Consider the following 24,560-nt stretch of genomic DNA (forward strand, 5'->3'; position numbering starts at 1 on the left):
CCAGACAATTTATACTCTGAAGGTTAAGAAAGATCACATGAGTAAAGTTCTAGTGTGTTCAAACTGTACCCAATGACAAAAACAATCTACATAGAACAATAACATGTTTTTCCATGAAGGCATATAAAGCAGTTTAATTCAATAAAAACAACAAACAGAAATGAGTAATATGAAGTAAACTCATTCCTAACTGCTATATTGTGAGGAACATGAAAACATATTCAAAGAACAATTCTGTGTTTGAAGAAACTTAAATCACAATAGCCTTGTCTTGTTTTCTTGAAGTATACATACAAGCACTCAAAATTCTCCTCACATGACTTCATCCAGGACAGTGTTCTGACAATACACATGAACAAAAGTAATTTTATTTTAAGGAAAAAAACCCATAACATATACATGAAGAAAGTTTATTTTAAAATATGGAGTCTCTCTCCTATCACACATATACATATATGTATGTACACACCAACCTTTATAACATTAACATACCTGGTGCCCAAGGAATGCAGAAATGGGCATGACTTCCTGGACCAGAGTTTACATGTACTTCTGAACCACCTGATGTAGGCACTAGAAACCAAACTTGCATGCACAACAGCAGCAGTGCTCCTGAGCCAACTCTCTAGCTCACAAAGATGTCATTACACTGCAGAAAATGAAGATGCCCATTTACTCCTTTTGCCTTCCATCATTTGCAGGTGATGAAAGTCCCTGCTACTTGTTCAGTGAATGATTGAATAGATTTCAATCCCTGTATGGATGGACTCTGCACACTGCTTATTTTAATTGTTAACACAATTCTCTTGATGGGAATGACCCCAATAAATGACTTAGCAAAGTAGAAATGAGTCCACATTATACTAGGGAAAGTTTCACAATGTGATATATACCTTTAAAAGGGATTATTTTGCTTTTACATGAAGAGATGTTTTGCCTTCATGTATGTATGTATGTATGTATGTATGTGTTGGATCCCCGAGAACTGGATATAAAGACAGTTGTGAGCTTCTATGTGGGTGCTGACAATTGAACCCAGGTCCTATAGAAATGCAACCATCCTTCCAGATCTTGGTTTTTGATTTTTAAAAAAAAAAAATAAAATAAAGGATCATACCTAGGGCCATCTTGGAATTCAATATCAGGTAGTCAGGATTAGTAGGAATCACATTTCCTCACTGACAAAATTTTCTGCCATTCATTTGTGTTGCTGAGAATATGAGATAAAGTATTTAGTCCTTAGAATCAAGTACCATGATCCAAACTAATGTGATGATGCTATATATGTTTCATTTGCAAATACTTTTTTATTATTCAAATTAGTATGTGTTTCTCTATTCCTGGAATAAAACATGTTTACAACTTAAAAAAGAGACAACATTTTAATTATGAAGCGTCTCTACTAACTTTACTCAAGCACCAGTGAGGTAACTCAGTGGGAAAAAAGTATGTGGACTACAAGACTTGACCTCATTTATTAGTTCATGAGGATTTTCACAGGGAATTTATTCATGATTTGAATGGACACTGCAATGTGCAAAGACTTTACCACACTAATTATATTCAGGTTTTTTTTTTTTTATTATGATTTCTATCAGGACTGTGAAAATGACTGTTCTGTGCAAAGTCTTTACCACATTGATTACATTCATAGGGTCTGTCTCCAGTATGAGTTTTCTTTTATTTGAAGGGGACTGTTAAATGCAAAGTCTCTACCATACTGATTATATCCATAGGGTTTCTCTCCAGTGTGACATCTTTCATGCCTTCGAAGATGACTTTTACGTGCAAATGCTTTATCACACTGGTTACATTCATAGGGTTTCTCTCCAGTATGGATTCTTTCATGACTGTGAAGATGACTATTATGTGCAAAGGCTTTACCACACTGATTACATACATAGGGTTTTTCCCCAGTATGAATTCTTTCATGACTGAGAAGATGACTCTTCCTTGCAAAAGCTTTACCACATTGATTACATTCATAGGGTTTCTCTCTTGTATGATTTCTTTCATGAATGAGAAGATTCTTCTGTGTAAAGAATGTAACACTTTGACTATATTCATAGGGTTTCTTTCCAGTATGACTTCTTTCATGACTAAGAAGATTACTCTTCTGTGCAAAGGTTTTACCACATTGTTTACATTCATAGGGTTTCTCTCCAGTATGAATTCTTTCATGAATGAGAAGATTACTCTTCTGTGCAAAGGCTTTACCACATTGACTACATTCATAGGGTTTCTCTCCAGAATGAATTCTTTCATGACTGTGAAGAGAACTCTTCTGTGCAAAGGCTTTGCCACATTGGTTACATTCATAGGGCTTCTCTCCAGTATGACTTCTTTCATGACTTCGAAGATTACACTTCTCTGCAAAGGCTTTACCACATTGATTACATTCATAGGGTTTCTCTCCAGTATGAATTCTTTCATGAATGAGCAGCTTATACTTGTGTGCAAAGGCTTTACCACATGGAATACATTCATAGCGTTTTACTCCAGTATGACTTCGTTCATGCCTATGAAGATTACTCTTCTGTACAAAGGCTTTACCACACTGATTACATTCATAGGGCTTCTCTCCAGTATGAATTCTTTTATATATTTGAAGATAACAGGGACTTGAAAAGGCTTTATCACATTGCTGGTATTCATACATTTTTTCTCTATTATGAGTTCTATGTACTTGATAAAGACTATGACATGCAGATACTTTATCACTTTGCTCATATTCATAGGGTTTTCCTTCCAAATGAGTCATTTGTTCTAATTTTAAAGAGGAATCATATCTAAAGGTTTTATCATGTTGTTTACATTCATAGGTATTCTTTTCATTATTGGTTGTTTTGTGTGTTTGAAGATATCTGTGATGGCTAAAATCCTCAGGACAAAGTTCACATTTATCAATTCCTCTTCCGAAATGAATTTTTTCATGTCTTTGAAAATAATTGCAAGAATTCAGGTTTTTAACACACTGATTGCATGCATAACATTTTCTTATACCGTGAGTAATACTATATGTGCAAAATGAACCAGTAGAGACAGATGAATCTCCATATTCCTTGTACTCATAAGGGTTTTCTCCAATGTTAGAGTATAAACTTGTATCACAGTCATCATGTTTTCTCATAGTAGTGACTATAACATATCTTCTAATTGTTCCGGGAGAAAGAGAGGTATATTGGTTCTTTCCATATTCCTCATGTTCACATGGCTTGTATCCAGAGGGACAGTTGATATGCCTGTTAAAGGAAGAACAACAAATAAAAGATTTTCACATTACATTCACAGAGTCTAACATTTTGTGCCTCAGAGATGTGGTATATGGATTCAGGTTTCTACACCATGATAATTCCTTGTCTCTCATTAAGTGCTCCTCTCACTAAACTATGCTAAGTCACTCACTACAAATATATGAGCAACACTAGCTTCAATACCAAAGTTTTGCTTATAAAAGGTATTGGCCATACACTAATGCCCTCATCAATGATATGATAATTGGAAGGCATGATGGTAATTAGATGTACAATTCTACAATATGCCTCTCACATGGCTATGATTGAAACTGTGACATCTATTATGGCATTGTTTCCTTGTCTTATCCTTAAAGGAATGCTTTGCAAACAGTGATCAGCTACCTGACATTGGAGTACATGGTGTCATGAGAATTTATTAACCATCACACAGTTGTGCTAATTTACATTGCTGCTTTTCTTTAGAAGCTCAGGGTACATTAACATTTCTTCCAAGGTACATATGTATCAGCTTGCACATGAAAATTACCTTCCATGTCTTCTAGAACTTTGACAATTTTCTTCAATATTGTGGTCTTCCCATTTGTAACCTAAAATACAGTACCAGAAAATGTATGTTATATATTACTGGAAATTAGACAAAACTGAAATTACTGTCTTTTGTGAATCTTTAAACATTACCTGCTTTAGTCACTATATTCTTCCTCTTTCACATTTAAAAACACAGAAGAGCAACAATCTCCAAGAAAGTCTTATCCCTTTAAGTCAGAAAGTGACAGAAACCTCACATTCTTACCTATAGCAGAGAGGTTCCAGTAGGTTTCCAGCATCACATCTTTGTAAAGACTCTTCTGGGAAGGATCCAGCAAAGCCCACTCTTCATGAGTGAAGTTCACATGCACATCCTCATAGGTCACTGCATCCTAAAGGATCCCATAGATGTACATAATAGAAATGGTGAGACTGACTGCATTGTAAATGTACACTCCACTGGAATATATCTACATAATTCTGTGTGCTTGATACATGCTATGACAGGGGTCAGTAAATACCAAATGCAGTCCCCAACTCATTTCAAAAGAAAGTAGAAAAGGAGAATCATGCCTTCCATTTCTGTGCCCACAAAACAGAATAGGGCAGTGTTGGAGAAATGCCTAATAATATGCACAGAGGGATATGCAAACAGAATAACACTATCTAGTACATATCAGCAAAATGTTATACAAATTATTAACTTCAAAACAGGATAGACAGTATGGGTGTGGTGGTGGCCACCTTTAACCCCAACACTCAGGAGGCAAAGACAGGCGATATTTTGTGATTTCGAATTGAGTCTGGTCTGTGTAGATTTCCAGTACAGCCAAAGGTACACAGTGAGACCTGTCTCAAACAAGTAAATAAACAGAAAGCACTCATGCTCACTTGATATTTATCCATACAGTTAAAACACTCATTCCAATTCTGTACTTGTCAATCATAAACTGGAGTGACCCCTTGTAAACTGTAAGGGTAATAATTCCTAAGAAGCTATGCATTTTTAGTGAGTTACTGACTGTTGAATCAGAGTTCTCAATAAACATTAGTAAAGTAAATGCTGATCCTAAAAAAATAATAAAAGTGATGGAGTAAAGATGTATCAACAGATATGATCACCTGTTGCTTTTGAAGAGGTCCTAGATCACTTCTAAGCACTCAAGTAGAGGTTATCAACTTTTCCTATAATTAGGTAAAGAGATTAGGCAAAAATGCTCTGTTCTGACTTCAGCAAATACTAGGCAGACAATTGACAGCCACTCACAACCACCTGTAATTACAGCATAGAAGATCTGGTTCTTTCTGGTCTCCATGGGTACCAGGCATACACATTGTACACAGGCATGTAAGTTGGTAAATATTCATACATAGCAAAATTATTATCCTAATAAAACAAAAAGAATAAAGGGACTGAAGGTGTACCTCAGTTGGTAGCATTCTTGCCTAGCATGCATGAATCCCTTAGTTCAATTCCTATTCCATAAAAGGGATAAGGATTGGGATGCCTGTAATCACAGCACTTGAGAGGTGGAGGTAGCAGGATCAGAAACTGAAGGTCACTCTTGGGGACATAGGAAGTTTGAAGGCAGCCTGGGCTATATGACATCATGCCTTACAAAACAAAAACACAAAAAGAATCACAAAAGAATGTCCCAGGAGAAAGGAAAGTATATGGGATACAAGTGACTAGAGCGTTATGAAAGGCCATAAAGCTGGAATAGCTATCAACATCATTCATAGCTGACAGAAATATCAACCTGGGTGTGGGAACTGAAACATCTTCTACAAATTTCATAGGCACACTTTCCACTGAGCCATCTTTCCGGCCCCTAGAAACAGATTATACACAATGTGGCTTCAGTTTCTGATTGTTATTACCAGAAGATGACATTTATCTTGCTTAAGTGGACTTCTAGAATGCCCAAGCAAAGGCTATATCTAAGGGAAACAGGAATTTACTGTCCACAAGCAAGAACCCATAAGATCAAATGAATAGTCTTTGCTTGTCAAGTTACACCCATCACATCCCTATACAATTATGTATGGCTCTGAAAATAAAATAAAAAAAATTGAGGTTTAGGCTAAAGACTGAAGCCTGCAAAATACTCTCCCTAAAATTAATCTTTTAGTATAAGGTCTTTTTCAGGTAGGCATGGAGACCTGACATCCCTGCTCTCATCAACTGGGAAGTGGAACCAAGAAAATCAGAACTTCAAGGCTAGTTTTTGTCCCAAAAGATCCTATCTCAAAAAAAAAAAAAGAAAGAAAAAAAGAAAGAAAAACAAAACAAAAGTCTCTCTAAGGTGACACATTAAAGTCCCAATTGATTAAAAGGAGCTCTAGGAAAAAATAGAGAAATAGTGCCACATAAAACACTTCATTTCCGCCGGGTGGTGGTGGCACACACCTTTAATCCCAGCACTCGGAAGGCAGAGCCAGGTGGATCTCTGTGAGTTCAAGGCCAGCATGGGCTGCCAAGTGAGTTCCAGGAAAGGCGCAAAGCTACACAGAGAAACCCTGTCTCGAAAAAACAAAAACAAAAACACTTCATTTTCATTGTAAGACTTACCTTTTTAAAACTATACATAAATTGATGGTACATTTTAATCCCATCACAAATTTAAGTGTAATCCAAGGCCAAAGTTTATTCTTTTTTCCTATTTAGACAATTAAAAATCTAGTATTGTGTGTATTTGTGATACATTGGTATGATATGTGTGTCAGGGCAGGCACAAGAGTGCCATAGTGAGAGGTTGAAGATCAGAGGACGAAGTCCAGGAGTCAATTTCTCCTTCCACCAAGGGTTCCTAGGGAACAATTTCAGGTCATTCGGCTCACATATCAAGCACTTTTCATACTGAGCCACCTCACCAGCACTATCTCATTGAATTCTAACTCACAGAGGGTCTCACTCCTATATTTACACACATCTCTATTTTTTGTGGCCTTTTTGACATAGGATCTCTTTGTAGCTCTGGCTGGCCTAGAACTTACTCTTTGGGCCAGGGTAGTCCTGAACTTCCTGTATCTGCCCCCAAAATACTAGAATGACAGGGGTAAGCCTTCACACTATTAATTCAATGTACTAATTAAATCAAAGTATAATATTGAGATATATGGCAACTTCTTGAAGGACTGTGGAGGACACACCCCGACTTTTTTGTTCAGGGTACTCCTGAGGAGTGAGGGATAAGAGACTTAGATAGAAGTATAGAGGGGAGAGAAACACAGGATAGCCTTGGGAAGGCCTGAATCCTGATCCACCGGCCCCTTCTGTCTCTTCTAAAGGGCTTTTTAAAGGAATGCCAAGGGGTGGAGTAAAAGACCTCCCCCTAGCACAGCCAAGTGAAGACCCTTCTAAACACCTGGTAACACACACATGGCCAACCCATCTCCTTATGCAACTCTGCTATGTAAAGCAAGCTCAGGTCTCAATAGGAAACCTCTGTGGGCTCCCACAAAGTGCAAAAATAAAGTGAAAGCTACAGATTCTTTTTAAAATCCTTTAACTCTAGTCAGTGCAAAGTTTAACCATGTAACAGGCATCACCACTTGGTCTCCCATTGACCTTGAAAAACTTCGTATTTTATTTCTCAAGGGCACACTGTACAATGCGCACAGCATGTTCCCTGGTGAGATCTTGATCCTACAATGACAAAATTGTTGTTTTTGGAGGATGGTCTCATTCTATGTTCTGGTTGGCCTCAGGCTAGTGGTGATCCCTCTGCTTTGGCTTTCCAAATGCTGGGATTACAACTGTGAGTCACTAAGACTAGCTCAAGAAATTTTGTGTCAAAGATGACTCAGTGGCAGATTATTTGCTTATCGTGTGTGAAGCATTTGGGTTTGACCCATAATTCACAGGGGGCAAATGCAACCTCATTGCTCATCCAATATGCCTATAAGCACCTAAAATGCATGTGAGGCTCTTCAAACCAAAATTAATCAATCAAAAAGCGATGGAGGACACTACTAATTCATTAAAGGAAAAATTCAAAATGATGACTTTTCAATTTCTAACATCTATTCCCCAAACACAAGGGCACCCTCACTTGTAATAGAAACACTACTGCAGGTTACATTGAATATTGACCCTCACACACTGATAATGGGAGATCTCGATACCCCACTCTCAACCATGGGCAGGCAGGCCATCCAGACAAAAGCTAAACAGAAATACTGAAGTTACCAAACATCATAAACCGAATGGACCTAAGTTATATTTACTGGACATTTCACCCAAACACAAATGAATATACCTTCATCTCAGCACTGTAAAAGGCCCCAAAACCTTAGCACAATGGACTCCATGCTTCTGGACACATTCTGTACCACCTGCCAAAACTAAAAACAGAGGTCTAATCCACCGAAGTCCACAGTTACAGGAAAGTCTCTAAATGTACTAACCTTGCTGTTTAGTTCCTATAGTTCCACTTCTGGCTAACTGTTCCCGTTAACTGAAGTAAATCAAACAAGAACATGTTTTCTGTGCTTAAAAGCTCATCCTGAAACAGGCATGGGGCTACACTGGGATCCTAAATAAAGACATTCCATTGGCTTAAATGTTTGTCTGAGCAGTCTTCTCTGGTGAATACCCACATTTCTGGAGATCCCACTGAGTTCCCAAGATGAGACCTCAGAACACCAAGAGGTCTCAGAACCCCCTGAAGAGAGGAAACATGCAACGATTAAGGGAATACTACAGAGTACACAACCTGAGACAGTCAGGTCCCCCTGGTGTCTTAGTTAGGATTCTACTGTTGTGAGGAGACATCAATGACCACAGCAACTCTTATAAAGGAAAACAGTGAACTGCAGCTGCCTTACAATTCAAAGGCTTAGTCCATTATCATCATGGCAAGAAGCAAGCTTAGTGCTGGAGAACCGGCTGCAGGAGATTGAGGCACACAGCTGTCAAAGCCCACCTTCACAATGACACACTTCCTCCAGCAAAGCCACATCTACTCCAACAAGGCCACATCTCCTAATAGTGCCACTCCCTATGGGTCAAGTATTGAAATTCAGTCTATGTGGGCCATTTCTATTTAAACCATACCAGTGCTCCTTTTGATTAAGTACTGCCTAATGCTTCAGAGGGATCTGACATCACCACCCTAAAAGGAAACAAATCAGAAACTTGCCTGTTCTGTCACCTCCAAAGGTTAAGTCTGGTCGAGGCACCTTCTGTTTAGACACATAGCAGAGGTCAAACATGGATGCTGATACAGTGTCCAGCAACTATGGCACACATCACTGGATCCCTTTGTCTGTGTAGGTATGGATATGTGATGGACACCCTGGTTATTTTACTTGTATGTCTGCTTCTCTGACTGTGTGTATCTCTGTATGTATGTCAGTTTTGTTTCCCTATATTGGCCAGTGTCTTTCTCTGGTGTGAAACCCTCCTCCACCAAGTTAAAGACATGTGCTCCCTCCTGTTGAGGACCTGAATCCCTCTGGCTCTGCGAGGGCACCCAGAGCAGAAAACAAACAAACAAAAAAAAAAAAAACAAAAAAAAGCTGCATCTGTCCTACTCTAGGAGAAGAAGCATTAGCTTGTTTTGTTGCTTGACTCCTGCTCACACCCAGTGTTGGTTCCAGTATAGAGGTGGGGAGGGCCGGGCCTCTAGTTCAGACCCCACCTCCCCAGCCATCTAAGTGAAATGAAGGTACACAGGGTGGGGACAAATAGTTTCCCCCAAGGTGAGCATTCCCTTCACTTTGTAAGCAGTCCCAGGAAAGGAGACATGTTTTCCTGGTCTAAACCAAAAGCAAAGGAGAAAGTTCCACTACTTTCTCTTTCATAATTAGTCTCTTTTTCAAGCAGTGATCTGTAGAACCTACCATCTCTGAAATCACTGCCCCTGGGCAAGGGAACTGTTGCCAAGCAACACAACCAGAAAAAATAAATATTCTCCCCTCCCCAACACTGACCAAGGAAACTTTAATCAATTTCACTAAGTACATTTTAGAAAGATTACAGATGGCTGCTAAATAGAGTTCCTTTGTCACACAGTAAGCCAGGGTATTAGGAAAAAAAAAAATGTTACAAAGGTTTAAAATAATTTAAAGGTATAAGGGAGACCCAGTTGCTGAAGTATTTCAAAAGTTGCCAATGGTGTTTCAACAACAGAAAACTGATTGGGATGAGACGTATTGCATAAACTGAAAGCCACCTTCACTTTCTCTGATAATGGGACACAATTAGACCTACAGATACCCGGCAAAATTTTGGTATCTTACCCTCTCTCGGAAAAAATATTTCCTAGCTTAAAGTTATGCATCCAATCAAAAGATACACATTACCCAATGACCCTGGAAACAAAAGGGAAAATTGAAGTTTATATTGCCTGGCTTGGAGAGTCAAGCATCCTGGTACTCTGCCAGTTACCCTGGAATATGCCTCTCCTACCTATAAAGAAACCTGGGACCTCTGGTTCTCATGAGACTGGTTCCTCTAGAGAAACAGGTGTATGCTGTCTTGGACCTGAAAGATGCATTCTTCAGCCTCCCACTGGCAGAAGTGAGTCAATCCATCTTTGCTTTTAAGTGGAAAGACCCTGTGAGAGGTTATAGTGGGCAGCATAACTTGAACAGGTTACCCCAGGTGTTGAAGACACTAAAAGCAGAGTGCCTACTTTTCCTTAGTTTTCCTGAGAAAACAGACTATAAAGGGGCCACTGAGGGACTGCTGCAATATTTACAGAGCTTGGGCTACAAAGGAAAGGCTAGCACTGTAGAAGCCTACCTATCTTGGCTAGTAGGTAGGGGAGGCAAAAGGAGCCAGCCTTACAGAAGGACTGAGGACATACTTAAGAACGTAACACAAAAGACCAAGAAACAGGTTCCAGAGTTCCTAGGATATTGCCGCCTTTGGCTATCAGAGTTTGTGGGAACGGCAAAGTATCTACACACCAGCACAAAAGTGGGCTCTGAGCAACTAATCTGGACTGAGATGAAAGAAAAAGCATTTAAGGCTTTAAAAAACAGTTCTGACTTCTGCACCAGTCATAGAATTTCCAGATATTTCAAAACCTTTTCACTTCTTTGTCCATGAAACAAAAGAAAAATGGGATTTTAACCCAAATTCTGGGGCCATGGAAATGATCTGTGCCATATCTGTCCAAATGACTGGACCTATAGCCACAGGTTGGCCCACCTGCCTAAGAGCAATGGTAGCTACTGTTGGTGTAATGAAAGAATACAAACCAGTTAACTGTCAGGGACCAAGATGTCAGGAACCAAACATGAACTATGGAAAAGTACTAGCTAGGCCAGAGAACAAGTCATACAACTACTGCCCTTTCCCAGAGCAGTAACACCTGTTTACTAACCAGAGGCTCCCCAAAGATAAGAACATTCCACAGTCAGGTGCCATGACAACCAAATGTAAAGAGCATTCGATGGTCAGGTAGCCTAGCAACAGAACAAATGGCCCCTGACCAGTGACCTTAGCCGACATCTTGCAGTTGCACTATCTGCACGTCCGTCCCCCATGACCTGCACGTCCCCCATGACCTGTACCCCTTCCATGTTCTACACGCCCCTTTCCCCATCCCTCCTTCCTGCCCCCTCCCCTCCTGTACTATATAAGCCTTGCTGAGGAAAATAACATTTGCAGTTTGATCAGAATCCTGTCTTGCTGTCGTCTCTCGTGTCCCCTGTTCCTTTCATTCACTCCCACAGGTGGGTCGCCCTCATTGAAACTCCGCTGGCCAGGGAAATTAACTCTTGGTCAAGATCTTATACAGACAGCACACCAGGACATGGTTGAGACCCTCCTCCGAGGAGCTCTAAAACACTGACTGTCCAACGCTGTGTGACCCAACACCAGGTCTACTCCTGGCCCACCCTCAAGTCTAATTTGAGAAACCCACTGCCATCAATTCAGCTACTCTCTTGCCTGACAACACAGATGCTCACCCATGACTGTTAGGAGATATAAAATGAAATGAGGTTCTTGGAACATCAGCAATTCCATCAATTGAAATAATTTAGGCCAGCCAGGCAGCAGTGGCACACGCCTTTAATCCCAGTACTAGGGAAGCAGAGCCAGGCAGATCTCTGTGAGTTCTAGGCCAGCCTGGCCTACAGAGTGAGTGAGATCCAGGACAGGCACCAAAACTACACAGAGAAACCCTGTCTTGAAAAACAAAAAACAAAACAAACAAAAAGAAATAATTTAGGCCACATAGAGAGAGATTTATCCCCTATGAGATTATGTTTGAGAAATAACCCCCACAGCTTCTCAGGTTCAGAAACAAACAGTTGCCAGAACTATCTAGCCCATACTTTCTCAAGGAACTAGAGGCACACCAGTTCTCCATAATGGCCATTCATTGGACTATCCGAAACCAGGCTGACCTCTGAAGCCACCAATAGTTTCCTCTTGTTCCAGTCCAATGATACAGTTTGGGTCAATCGAGTAGGCAAGAATACAACCTGGAAAGGACCCTAAAAGGTGATTCTCTCTACTCCTATGGCAGTGAAGACAGCTGGCATTATACCATGGACACAACACACCCAGGTTAAGAAAACAGAATTTGCAGATGCTGCCAAGTGGAGTGTCTGCAAAATGGACCCATTAAAACAAATGTTTCATCGGGTCCCTGTTGTATGATATTTTGTTAGTGTCCTGACAAATAAAACTTGCCTGAAGATCAGAGGGCAGAGCTAGCCAACAGTTAACCACAGAGACCAGGTGGTGGTGGCTCACACCTTTAATCTCAGCACTTGGGAGGTTCACACCTTTAATCCGTGGACTCTGGAGGTGGAGACAGGATCTCGGCCCTTTTCAGCCTGAGTTTTGATAGAGGTAAGGAGTCTCTGGTGGCTGCTGCTCTGCTTCTCTGATCTTTCAGCTTTCACCTCAATATCTGATTTCTAGTTTTTATTAAAAAGGCTAATTAGCATCACATTTCAAGTCTCCAAGCCCTTCCACTCCCTATCCCTCCAATTCCTCCTGAATCTTACAACTTATGAAAACAGGGTCATGCTCCAACCCCCACATCCCTTAGCCTTGACATGGGAACTAAAAAGACAGACACAGTGAAGGTACTGCCTAATTTAACTACAGACCAGTAACTCATATTGATTTTTACCTTTGCTCACTGAATCCCACTTTAAATGTCTGGTAGTATTTGAGAAAGGAAAGATATGGAGGTTTATCTTTTGATATAGAAATACGGAGTTTACAGTTCTATGCATGCCCTGGGGCTGGAACGCCTGGTTGCCAGAAACAAAGGAGTTTCCATTATTTAAAAAAAAAAAAAAAAAAAAAAAAAACACTGGGTTTGTGAAACTGAGGCCTCCTGGAAAAGTTCAGAAAAAAAGATTCTGGTATTACTGAAGTTTTCCTGGTCCCACCTGGCTCCTGTGGTGCCACAGTCCCGCAGCTGCTCAGACCCAAATGAACACACAGAGGCTTATATTAATTACAAACTGTATGACCTAATGGCTTAGGCTTCTCACTCGCTAGATCTTACATCTTAAATTAACCCATTTCTATAAATCTATACCTTGCCACGTGGCTCATGGCTTACTGGTACTTTACATTTTGGTTCTTATGGTGGCAGCTGGCAGCGTCTTCTCTGCTCTGTCTTTCTCCTTCTGCTATATATGTTTGGATTTCCCCCTACCTCTAAGCTGCCTTGCCATAGGCCAAATGGCTGTATTTATCTACCAATCAGAGTAACATATATTCACAGCATACAGAAAGACATTCTCCCATCACTCTGGACTTTGGGAAACAGTGAAAAACTGAAGAATCAGATTATATGCCACAGGAAGGTGCCTTGGGGATGGAGTTAATCAGTCTCCACAAAAATCCACCAGGATTGCTAGTTATGCTTAAACACCTGGCCCCTGTCGTACTACATGGGGATAGGAACTAACCAGACTGACACAGCATTAACTGACAGAACTCACTGTGACTGGGGGCAGCCAACATTAATGTTCTGCTCTATGGGGTAATTCATCTGAATAACAAAAACATTCCTAAGCCTCTGAGATGGCATTGGTGGGCATGTAGCAATGATTTCACTAAATATGCCTTTTCTGATGCTTTTCAAACTAAGTAGACAGGTAGATCACAACCAGATGGTATTAAAAGTTTCCATTTCTGAATTAAATCGGCAGTTGGATTCCCTTACAAAAATGGTCCTACAAAACTGAAAAGACTTAGACTTATTTCTCATGAGATAAAGGAAAGTATGTATGGCTTTGGAAGAAACATTTGTTCCAAATGATAATTGATCAGGAGTAATTTAACAAAATATTGCCATGGTTGAAGAAATAATTGATACCAGTCTCTGTTCTCTTGGTCCCCCTGGCTAACTACTCTATCAGTATGGATTGGGCCTTTCATTTTCATTCTGATTGGATTAATGGTGGGGGCCCTGCATGTTAAATGAAAACAGGATAAGTATATGATTTGATTCATTCACTCAGTCCAGTGGGGAATGTAAGAGGACCCAGAACACAGTAGGCCCAAGATCTTAGCATAACTGACTCAATGATGAAAATGCCATTCAGACTGTAAAACTCAGCAGGTAAACTACACCATCTGCCAAAAATATAAAGAAAGGCCTAATTGATCAAAGTCCACATTTATGGAAAGTCTCTAAATGTACTAACCTTGCTTTTTAGTCTTAGTTCTGTTCTTGCTAACTGAAATACATCACCCCAGATCATGGTTTTTGTGTTTAAAAGCTCAACCTGAAAAAGGCTCAGGGCTAAACTGGAATCCAGAATACCCAGTGTATTAAACTCATGTTCCAGAAGTCTACTCTGGTGAGTACCCACAACAAGCACCTCAAGGAACTTTCTCGAAATAGACCACATACTCAGACAAAAAAGCAAGTCTCAACAGATACAAGAAAACTAAAATAATTCCCTGCATCCTATCAGACCACCACAACATCAGAAGAATCAGATTGCTTACAAATTCATGGAAACTAAACACCTCTCTACTGAAGGAAAAATGGGTCAAGATAAAAAAAATAAAGAAATTAAAAGAGTGTCTAGAAATAACTGTACAACAGACTTAATGCTTTCTCAAGAACTCAGTCTATTTTTCTTTCAGCCTTACTTGATTTCACAGAACATGCACGGAATATAGGGAGATAATATGTCAAAATATTATAAAAACAGTATGTTTTAGTGACTGTTTATTGTTGTGAAGAAGCACTATGATCAAGGCAACTCTTATAAATGGACGGCTTTTAATTTTGGGATTGACTATAGTGACTATAGTTACTTGATTATTATCTCAAAAGGAAGCATCACCATAGGCAGGTATGGGTTGGGTGTTACATCCTGACACAGGCAAGTAGGCAGAAGGAAACACTTGCCTTGCACTGGTCTTTTGAAAGTCCACCTACAGTCTCACACCTATAGAAACAGGGCACACCTACTCCCACATAGATGTATCTCCTAATTTTATTCAATTAGTTCCATTAATTGGGAGCAAGCATTCAAAGAGAGGAGCCCGAGGCTGTAGAGCAACTATAAACCATGAAATAGTATATTTTTTGTCTTAATCGTTTTATCCAGATTCTAACTTTGCTTGACACTGTTCAACACCCAATCAATTCTATGGGGTTAGATTTCTAAACACAACTCTAATCCTTACATCCTCCAGATTTCAATTGTGAAATAGCTTTTCATGACACTAACATAACAAGACAGTGGGTATCAGCATCTTGACACCACCTTCACAGTACAGGTTTTATTTGCAGCCACTTTTGGCTAAGAATACCAGAATTTTGGTTCATTGTGTAAAATCTTGTGTTATGCCCAGCATTTTTAACATCATCCCTTTAATCCCAAGACTCTGGAGGTAGAGACAGGCAGATTCTCTGAGTTCTGAGTCACTCCGCTCTAACTATGAGTTTCAAGCCAGCAAGAATATACAGTGTGGTACTGTCTCACAATACAACCAAACAACAAACAAAAAAGGGTACATTAAATTGGATCAATTTGGACCAAAGAAATAGCTGGGTGAACAGTGTTGTTTGTGGGCATATGAAAGCACCTGCATTCAATTCCCCAAGCACACCTAAACCCTGTAAGGAGAAACTCACCAATGTTTTCCTTTGACCTCTTCTCCCCAAAAGCCCATGGTATGCATATGCCCCCAACATACCTCACAGAAAGATGATAATTCTATTCTCCATCACTTTTATGGTCTCTTTGATTTGTATGTGGTGAACCCTTAGTAGAGCCTAGCCTGCTGGGCCTACCTAAGTCAGAATTTTCTTTGGAAAACCTTGGTAACAGCTGAACATTTCTCTCTAGCTGGGTTATTTCCTGGCAGTCAGACTGTTTTCCCTGAGTTATATCAAATCCTGTCTCAGAACAAAAAGAAAAAAAAGAAGAAAGAAGGATGGATGGATGAAAAGAACACCAGTTGGCTGGGAAAGACGGCAAACTTTTTCCTCCCTGGACTCCATGTAACAAAAGAAATGTGTAAGAAAAGCCTGGGATAGAATGGTAATGGTGATTATTATGCAAATAACTTATAAAAAATCAGAAGCTGGGAGAATGGCTCACAAGGAAAAGCTGTGCAAAGCATGATTCTGAGTTCAGCATTGTATTCACTGAAGGGGATCCTGGTCCCGTCCCTGTGCCCTATTTCCCTGTGATGGCTATGCTTGGTTGTACACTTGATTATATTTGGAATGAACTAAAATACAAAAAAATGGAGGGCACATCTGTGAGAGGTTTTTCCTTTATTTGAAGTAGGTAAATCCACTCATATGAATCTGTAAGGTAGGAACACACAGGCCCTTAACCTGCATCCTGAAGCCAGAAGCCAGAAGACGTACCATTATGCTGGGTCACACCTTCAGAAGCTTTTGCTCTTTGCCCTCTTTCCCTCACTTTTATATCAACCCCATTCCTACACTGGCATTGGAGCACATTTCTTCCAGACTGAAGGGTTTACTGAGGAGCAACAGATTCATAGACACGTGTGGACTGAGCAACTTCTGGATTCTTGAAATTTGCAATCACTGCCAGCCACTGTTGGATTAGTTGTACTGTTGCCTAAGTCATTCCAATAAATCCTCTTTGTGTGTGTGTGTGTGTGTGTGTGTGTGTGTGTGTGTACACATATATGTATGTACAATCATTCTTTAAGTTTTGTTACTCTAAAGAATTGAGACTAACACAGATTTGATAATAGACTTCCCCCCACCATTGCATATTTTAATGGATTCTGCATATTGAGCTCAAACAATTCCTCTATTAGAAACTGCAAGACTTGAAACCAAGCACAATACTAGGGTTATTTTACAACCATTTGTCTCTCTTCAGACATCTATACAAAAACAAATTTTTTTCATTGCTCATTCTTATTTGCAAGGTCTATTAACATCTGCCAATGCCCAAGCCAAGAGACTGGCCTCTTCCTCACCCCTAGTTCTTTCTTTTCAGGTCACTCAAAAATCTCACTTTTTTTTTTTTTTCAGCAAAATGCGAAATCATTACAAGAACAATTCTCTTTGCCTCATGAGCAAGCCCAGCAAATTAACGGGACTTGTCCTTGTTCTTCCTTTACTGTTGTCATCTGCTGGCAGAATTAACCCTCAGGAGTTAAAATCCGGTACTGTTTGGCAAACAGATAATACTATCTCAGAATTTGACCATTTAAAATACGTTCACCTAACAGTTGATACCTATTCAAATATGATTATTGATTCTCTTCACAGACACAAAATGACCTCAAATACCATTAGTCATTTATTATACACCTTTCCCTTTTTAGGATTACCACAACAAATAAAAAGTGATAATACCCCCTTTTATACCATCAAACACTTTAAAGAAATTTTCAGTGTGTGGAATATTAATCATGGTATGAGAATCCCTTACAATCCACAAGGACAAGCTATTGTGGAACAATCCATCAACTACTAAAACACTTTCACATAATGCACATCATGCCCAATACAGATAGGAAGTGCGCCCATTACTACATCCTAAGATGAAATCAAATTTAACCCTCTTCATTGGTGAACAAAGGACCTCTACTGTCATAGGGTCCTGGAATCCAATTAGAGTCATTAGTGTAAATTGGAAAACTGGGATCACACCAATACACTACTGGGTTTAAGGGAGGGGTAGGAACAGAAGCCCAATAAGGAAAAACCTTTTGTTTTACTTACTTGAGCACTGGTGATCGCTAACAGGGACAAGAACAAGGATTCAGTTGTTTTACTCCATATAATGAACTATCTCTTTTTCTGAACTGGCTCCCCCCAGGTAGGAAAGGTACAAATCAGTGTGGAAGAGAATGGTTTGGTAATTGTTTTGGGAGTCTGACCCAAAGTCAGATGAGCTATTTGTTCGGTGGGGAAGTAAGGTTAAAGTCATGGTCACTTGCTCATTTCTTAATTTCAGCAGTCTTTCTAAAAACTTACCATCACCTGTATCTGTGGAAACATAAGGATACCCTTTCCCATTTATAACATTCTTTTTTTCCATTGCAAAGATACTTTCCCTTCATACCAATTAGATTGTAGTACATTACTCTCAATATCTTCTCCAATAGTAGACTGACAATGAATTTCAATAGGTAGAAGATGGTTATCATTACAATTCAAAAAAGTTGAAGTAAATAATGAGTAGAATAGGATGTTTGTAAAATTAAGAGCTATCTTTCCCCCTTTTAGTTTAATTAACATGCTTTAATGTCATGTCAGATCTTTCAATAATGGCCTGTCCTTGGGGAGTATAAGGGATATCAAAAATACGTTTAGTATCTTGTAAAAATTCTTGAAATTTTTGTGACATACATACTGGAACATTATCCATCTAGGTTGCTGAAAAATATAAAAAATGTAATATAACTAATGGAACCTTTTTAATACTTAATGCAGTGGCTTTTTGAAATGTTGAAAATGTGTCAATACAATGATGTATGTATTACAATCAATCGAAATCTTCCTTTTTCAAGACAGCGCTTCTCTATGTAGCTCTGGCTATACTGGTACTCATGCCATAAAACGGGCTGGCCTTGAACTCAGAAATCCACTGTCCGTACCTCCCTAGTACTGGGATTAAAGCTGTGGGCCACCACCACCTAGCTACCAAAAAATTTTCATGTGCATTACATCCATTTGCCATATCTCATTCAATATATTACCTCTAGGGTACTTACCAGAAGATAATCAAGGTCTAAGAAAATTTGACAAGTTTTACACTGTGAAGGTATTAATTTTGCCAATTTTTTTGAGTTAAAGGAAATTTTGTTTTAAGGCACTCCATTTAGCATGTGATTCTGTATGAATCTTAATAGCTTTAGGTAGAAAAGTACAATGATATATTTGATATACATTGATTAGCAAATCTGTGAATTGATTAACATTGGCCATAGGACTGGAAGATTAGTGAGTGCTATGACAAGAATAATAAAATGCCATCTGCTGCCAAGTATACAGCAAAGACTTCAGGGAGGTAGGCAGGGTAGAGGCATTGGTCTAGAGGTTGGAGCATCAACCAGAGGCTAGGTGTGGCTGATGCCTTGGAAGGGCATGAAAATGAGAAGAAAGTCTGTGGAGGGCAGGCACAGTTGAGGAGGAGGGTCTATCACCAACGTAGATGGAGCCAGTGCTGAAAGAGGTTTGGGGAGGTCAGTGTGGACATGGCCGCAGCATAGGAAGGGGCAGCAGCAGGCAGAGTAGGAGATGGGAAGGACCAGAGCAAAGGAGGTGGAGCCAAGACAACTGTGTGTGGCTTGATACTTGATATATGGACCACAGTCGCCCTCAGTGCTAGACCTACCTAGTCAAACAAGAGCTGCACACAGGAACCATGGTGCATCCACAATGCCCCTGCCATACCAGCCTCCTCCCATGAGCCTACACACCTATGACTTCTCCAAACACACACACACACACACACACACACACACACACACACACACACACAAAATGATGGCAGTTCTGCTGATACAGATATCATGCATGTCCCACATATAAATCTACACACAGGCTACTCCCACAAACATACACTCACAAGTTTCTCAAAATGTATAATTAGAGTCAGAGAGATGGATCAGCTGATAATGTGGATTGATGTCAACACTACTGACCTGAATTTGCTTCCAACATGAGGAGAACCAAATCTCAAGTTGTCCTCTGACTGACAACTATGCCCTATGGCATGTGTGCACCACAAACAGAATATTTGGGGGGGGGGGGGGGAAATCAGTCCATTACTCTTTCATTTAGCCTTACGAGATTTCACAAGACATGCACAGACATAGAAATATTATGACAAAATATTAATCACTCTTGTACCAGTTTAGTCTTGAACTTCGGCATCTGCCTCAAAAGTACTAGGATGACAGGTGTTAGGCCTCATGCTCAACTAATTAAATGTACTGATCAAATCAAAGTACAATAGGGAGATATATGGCAACTTCCTGAAGAATGGGGGGGGAGGGAGTAAAGTGAGAGTAATTTTAAAATCTTTTAACTCTTGCAAATGAAAAATTTAACAACACAACAGGCATCACAACTTGGTCTCCTATGGGCCTAGGAAACCTTTGCATTTTATTTTTCAATGACACACAGCAGAATATGCACAGCTTATGCCTTGGTGAGATCTCGGTTTTGTGTTTTTGTAGCAAGGTCTCATTCTCTGCTCATTCTGGGATGGCCTCAAGCTAGTGGTAATGCTGCCCCTTCAGCTTTTCCAGGGTTGGGATTCCAGGTGTGAGTCACCATGACTGGCTAAAGGAAATTCTGGATAAAAGCTGACCTAGTGTCAGATTATTTGCCTATCATGTGTGAGGTGCTTGGGTTTGATCCCTAGTCCTGGAAAAAAAACAAAATAACTAGTGTGGCCTCATTGCTCATACACTATACCATAAGCATATGAAATATATGGGAAGTGGCTCTTCAAACCAAAATTAATTAAAAGACATGGGGAAGGGAACTACATATTCATTAATGGAAAAATCTACCAAATATTACATTTCAATACTTAACATCTATTCCCCAAACAAAATGACACCTTGTTTGTAAAAGAAACACTACTACAGTTTAAATCACACATTGACCCTCACAAAGTAATAGTGGGAGATGTCAATACCCCATTCTCACCCACAGACAGGTCATCTAGACAAAAACTAAACAGAAATATCAGAGCTACCAGACATTATACACCAAATGGACCTAGCAGATATTTACAGAACATTTCACCCAAACACAAAAGAATACACCTTCTCAACACTTCAAGGAACTTTCTCCAAGATTGGCTACAAATTTAGATACAAAGCTAGTCTCAACAGATACAAAAAAAAATTGAAATAAGCGCCTGCATCCTATCAGACTACCACAAAATAAAGCTGGATATCAACATCAGCAGAAGCATCAGAAAGCTTACAAACTCATGGAACCTCAACACCTCTCCACTGAATGAATAATGGGTCAATATAGAAATAAAGCTCAGAATTTAAAGACTTTCTAGAAATTACCATACTGTAGGTGAACAGTTTGGTCAGGAAATCAGTCCATTACACTTCCATTGAGCCTTATTCAACCTCACTGGACATGGACAGGATACGAAGAGATAGTACACCAAAATATTACACAAATAACGTGTCTCACTGACTGTTCTATTGCTGCGAAGAAGCACTATGACCAAGGCAACTCTTATAATGAAAGGCTTTTAATTTGGAGATTGATTACAGTGACAGAGGGTTAGCCCATTATCACCTTGAAAGGGAGCTTCAGAGGCATGCATGGGGCTGAGTGTTACATCCTGATACACAGGCAGGCAGGATGAAAGAAACACTTGCCTTGAACTGGTATTGTAAAATCTCAAAGCCCACCTACATTGACACACCTATACAAACAAGACATAAGTACTCGAAAAGGGCACACCTCCTAATTTTACACAATTAGTTCCACTCATTGGGGACCAAGAATTCAGAGATAGGAGCCTGAGGGTGTTGAGCAAATATGAAGCCTCTCAGGAACACAACCTAAAAAGAAAGGCCTCTAAAGTAAAAGTGTGAAAGTTATGGAGAGAAACGGAGAAAGAAGGGGACAGAGAGAGGAAGAGAGGAAGGGACAGAGGGAGAGAGAGAGAGAAAAGGAAGAAATACTTCTTCCTAATGGGGAGAGAGCCAACTCCTCTGGCTGATTACAGGATTTCTTACTAAACATTTCCCACCCCATCTACAAAGAGATTGAACAATTCGAGACTTCCAAACTCAAGTTTACATCTCTATCATTTCTCTTAGTGCATGGTATTATCCCTTGTTTCTCTCCCTACTCAGTTCTTTCATAGAACCTGGGAAACCTAGGATCAGGTCTGGTGGAAACAATAAAGGAAGTCTCTTGGTGTGGTTAAATGTGCCTGTTGTAGATGATACCATCTGGAAGCTGCATTTCTAACTGGGTAGAAATGTTTCACAACTCTACTATGGATTTAACTATTTTAACAAGTTGAAATCTGAAACTCTTCAATTCCAGCCAACATTAAGAGTCAGAAATCTGTGTGATCACAGCAGAGACCATAATCAACTGGAATAAAGTGAGGCCAAGCATCATCTGGTGTCTGGGTATGGAGATGTGTGAAAATCCTGGATGACAATGCTTGGCTTCCACAGTACAATCTGTGTGGTAAGACACAGGGATGGACCCAACTGTCTCTGCTTGAGGCCCTGGAATACTTCCCTCTGTTCCTTAGTTGTGTGGGGCCTACCTGCCAAGGGCATGGGTAACATCCCTCCTACATTCATGCTAACCTCACAATGGTGTTTTCTTAAAGAAAAGGGTGTGATAGTTCACATTTAACCTTTGACAAGTGTGGATCCCACTTGGACCCGTAACTGATGGAGGATGGGATCGCCTCAGCTACCCTTGAGTAGAAAGCAACCTTGTGGTTTGCTGCCATCTTGGCTATTATGTCAACAGTACATCACCACAATACAGAATTTGGCTCTCCTTTCAGCACAGTCCTATAAAATGTCTAACAATTTATTCTACCAAAACCAGAAAACTGATGACTGAAGTCATCCTTAATAGAAAAATGATGAACACAAGACTGACTAAATAGTACAAACAATGATACCAACTGACTGGAAAATTCAGCATACAACTGCAATAAAGACTGTACTGTTTCCAAAAGACAAAGAGATCATCAGAACATGACAGGACACCGAACAGAAAACAAAAATTGCAATTAAGATAGAGTCAATTTTTACAAATGAGGCCAGGAAACCCAGTAAGCCTAGCTTTACTAATTCAGGCAGACAGGACCACTGTGGCACCTACATGCAAATGTGTTAATGACATAGACTTTACACCCTGCACAGAATTAACTGCAGACAGATCTACACCTGAATGTTCAGTGCCAAGTGCAGAACTTTTAGAAGACACTAGAGAAACAAGGGGTCAGCAAGTTAGCAAATCTGCTTTCCCTGGCAACAGAAAAGCAGCTGAGGCTCACTGCATATTTATGTCAGCAACAAGGATATTTCCATCCAAGAGTTCCTGCTCCCTATGCTCTGCAAATTGCAACATGTAGAACTATATCATTCAGAGCGTCAGCTTCTGACTAGGAGTTGAAAACCTCAGGGGACCAAACAGTATGGCATCAGACTCGAAATATGGCCATGGCTTCCCATCAGCATCCCCACCCTGGAGGAACACTATCCAGGCTCTAGTGGCTCCACCCCTTATGGAAACTGTAGCCCCTAACTCACCATGCTGTGGATTCTGAGTTCACCCTGCTCTCCTCACAGGTCTCGGCAAAAGGCAACAGATCACAAGTAAACACACAGGAACACCAGAGCCTCCTACAGCCCTTGGACCTCTTAGCCTAAAGTTTCCTCCCCATTCTGTAGGTGAATTGGCCTAGCAGTCCTCCTGGAGGCCAACTGGCTAGAGAGGTTTGAGTGACTAGAGCACCTTCCTTAGTGATAGAGTGTTGTAAAGATACAGCTCAGTGGATCCAAGCCCTGGCTTCCCTCACAGGAACAGAATTTTGTAGATTTGAGAGATTTGCATTGTAATAGAACTTGTGCCTGGCCTCTAAAACTTGATCATTCAGTCTTCCTGTACTCAGATGGCACTTCCCTTTATTCCTCCTGGGCACTGGGTCTCTAGCATACACAAACCATTACTCAAGGTACAGTGGAGCAATCCTTCTGTCTGACAGCTGAGGGGAAACTCAGTCAATCTAGGTCAAATTTAAAATACCTAATTGATACTCACCAGGAATCAGCAATTCTAAAAAGGCTCATCTATATTTGCTCACACCTCTCTCAGCTGCACATTGGTAGTCAAAACAATAACACCTTCCCAGCCTTCTGTGGTGGTACTGGAAGGTCAAGCTAGGACATCCAATGTCTTTCTGTGTGCTATTACTATGTTTTGCTCTCACTGGCTAATATAGCTGTTTGGCCAATGGTGAGGGAGAATGAGATTAGGCAGCGCATTCAAACTGAAGACTGAGATGAAAAACGGTGGAGTCACAGCAGATGCTTCAAGCTGCTGCCCAAAGAAGCAAGATTTGAGAGAACAAGTAACGCCATGATGCCACGTAGCAAAAATGCATAGATTAATAGAAATGGACTGTGTTAAGTTGTAACAGCTGGCCAGCGAGAAGACTGAGCCATTAGGCCATACAATTAGTAATTAATATTAAGCCTCTGAGTGATTATTTTATAAGCAGCTGCAAGATTCGGGTGGGAGAGTTTTGTCTGGACCTTGGAGCTAGGCAAGACTGAGAAACTTCCCACTACACCATGGT

At 40.1% G+C, this 24,560-nt stretch overlaps 1 protein-coding gene across 2 annotated transcripts in view; it reads right to left on the reverse strand.

The window, feature by feature from the left end:
* Positions 1 to 1,580: 1,580 nt before the first annotated feature.
* Positions 1,581 to 24,560, reverse strand: part of LOC118571401 (zinc finger protein OZF-like) — a 31,030-nt gene continuing 8,050 nt past the window's right edge. The window contains exons 2-5 of one of the 2 annotated variants that reach the window (XM_036170386.1): positions 4,051 to 4,177; positions 3,784 to 3,844; positions 2,080 to 3,242; positions 1,581 to 1,998 (exon numbers count right to left, since the gene is read on the reverse strand). In XM_036170386.1, coding sequence (XP_036026279.1) covers positions 1,649 to 1,998; positions 2,080 to 3,242; positions 3,784 to 3,844; positions 4,051 to 4,177 — 1,701 coding nt within the window. In that variant the 3' untranslated portion in view covers positions 1,581 to 1,648. Of the gene's footprint in view, positions 3,243 to 3,783; positions 3,845 to 4,050; positions 4,178 to 24,560 lie in introns of both variants that reach the window. The other variant, XM_036170385.1, reaches the window with a different exon arrangement.

This window comes from Onychomys torridus, chromosome 21, assembly GCF_903995425.1.
Source record: "Onychomys torridus chromosome 21, mOncTor1.1, whole genome shotgun sequence".
NCBI lineage: Eukaryota > Metazoa > Chordata > Mammalia > Rodentia > Cricetidae > Onychomys > Onychomys torridus.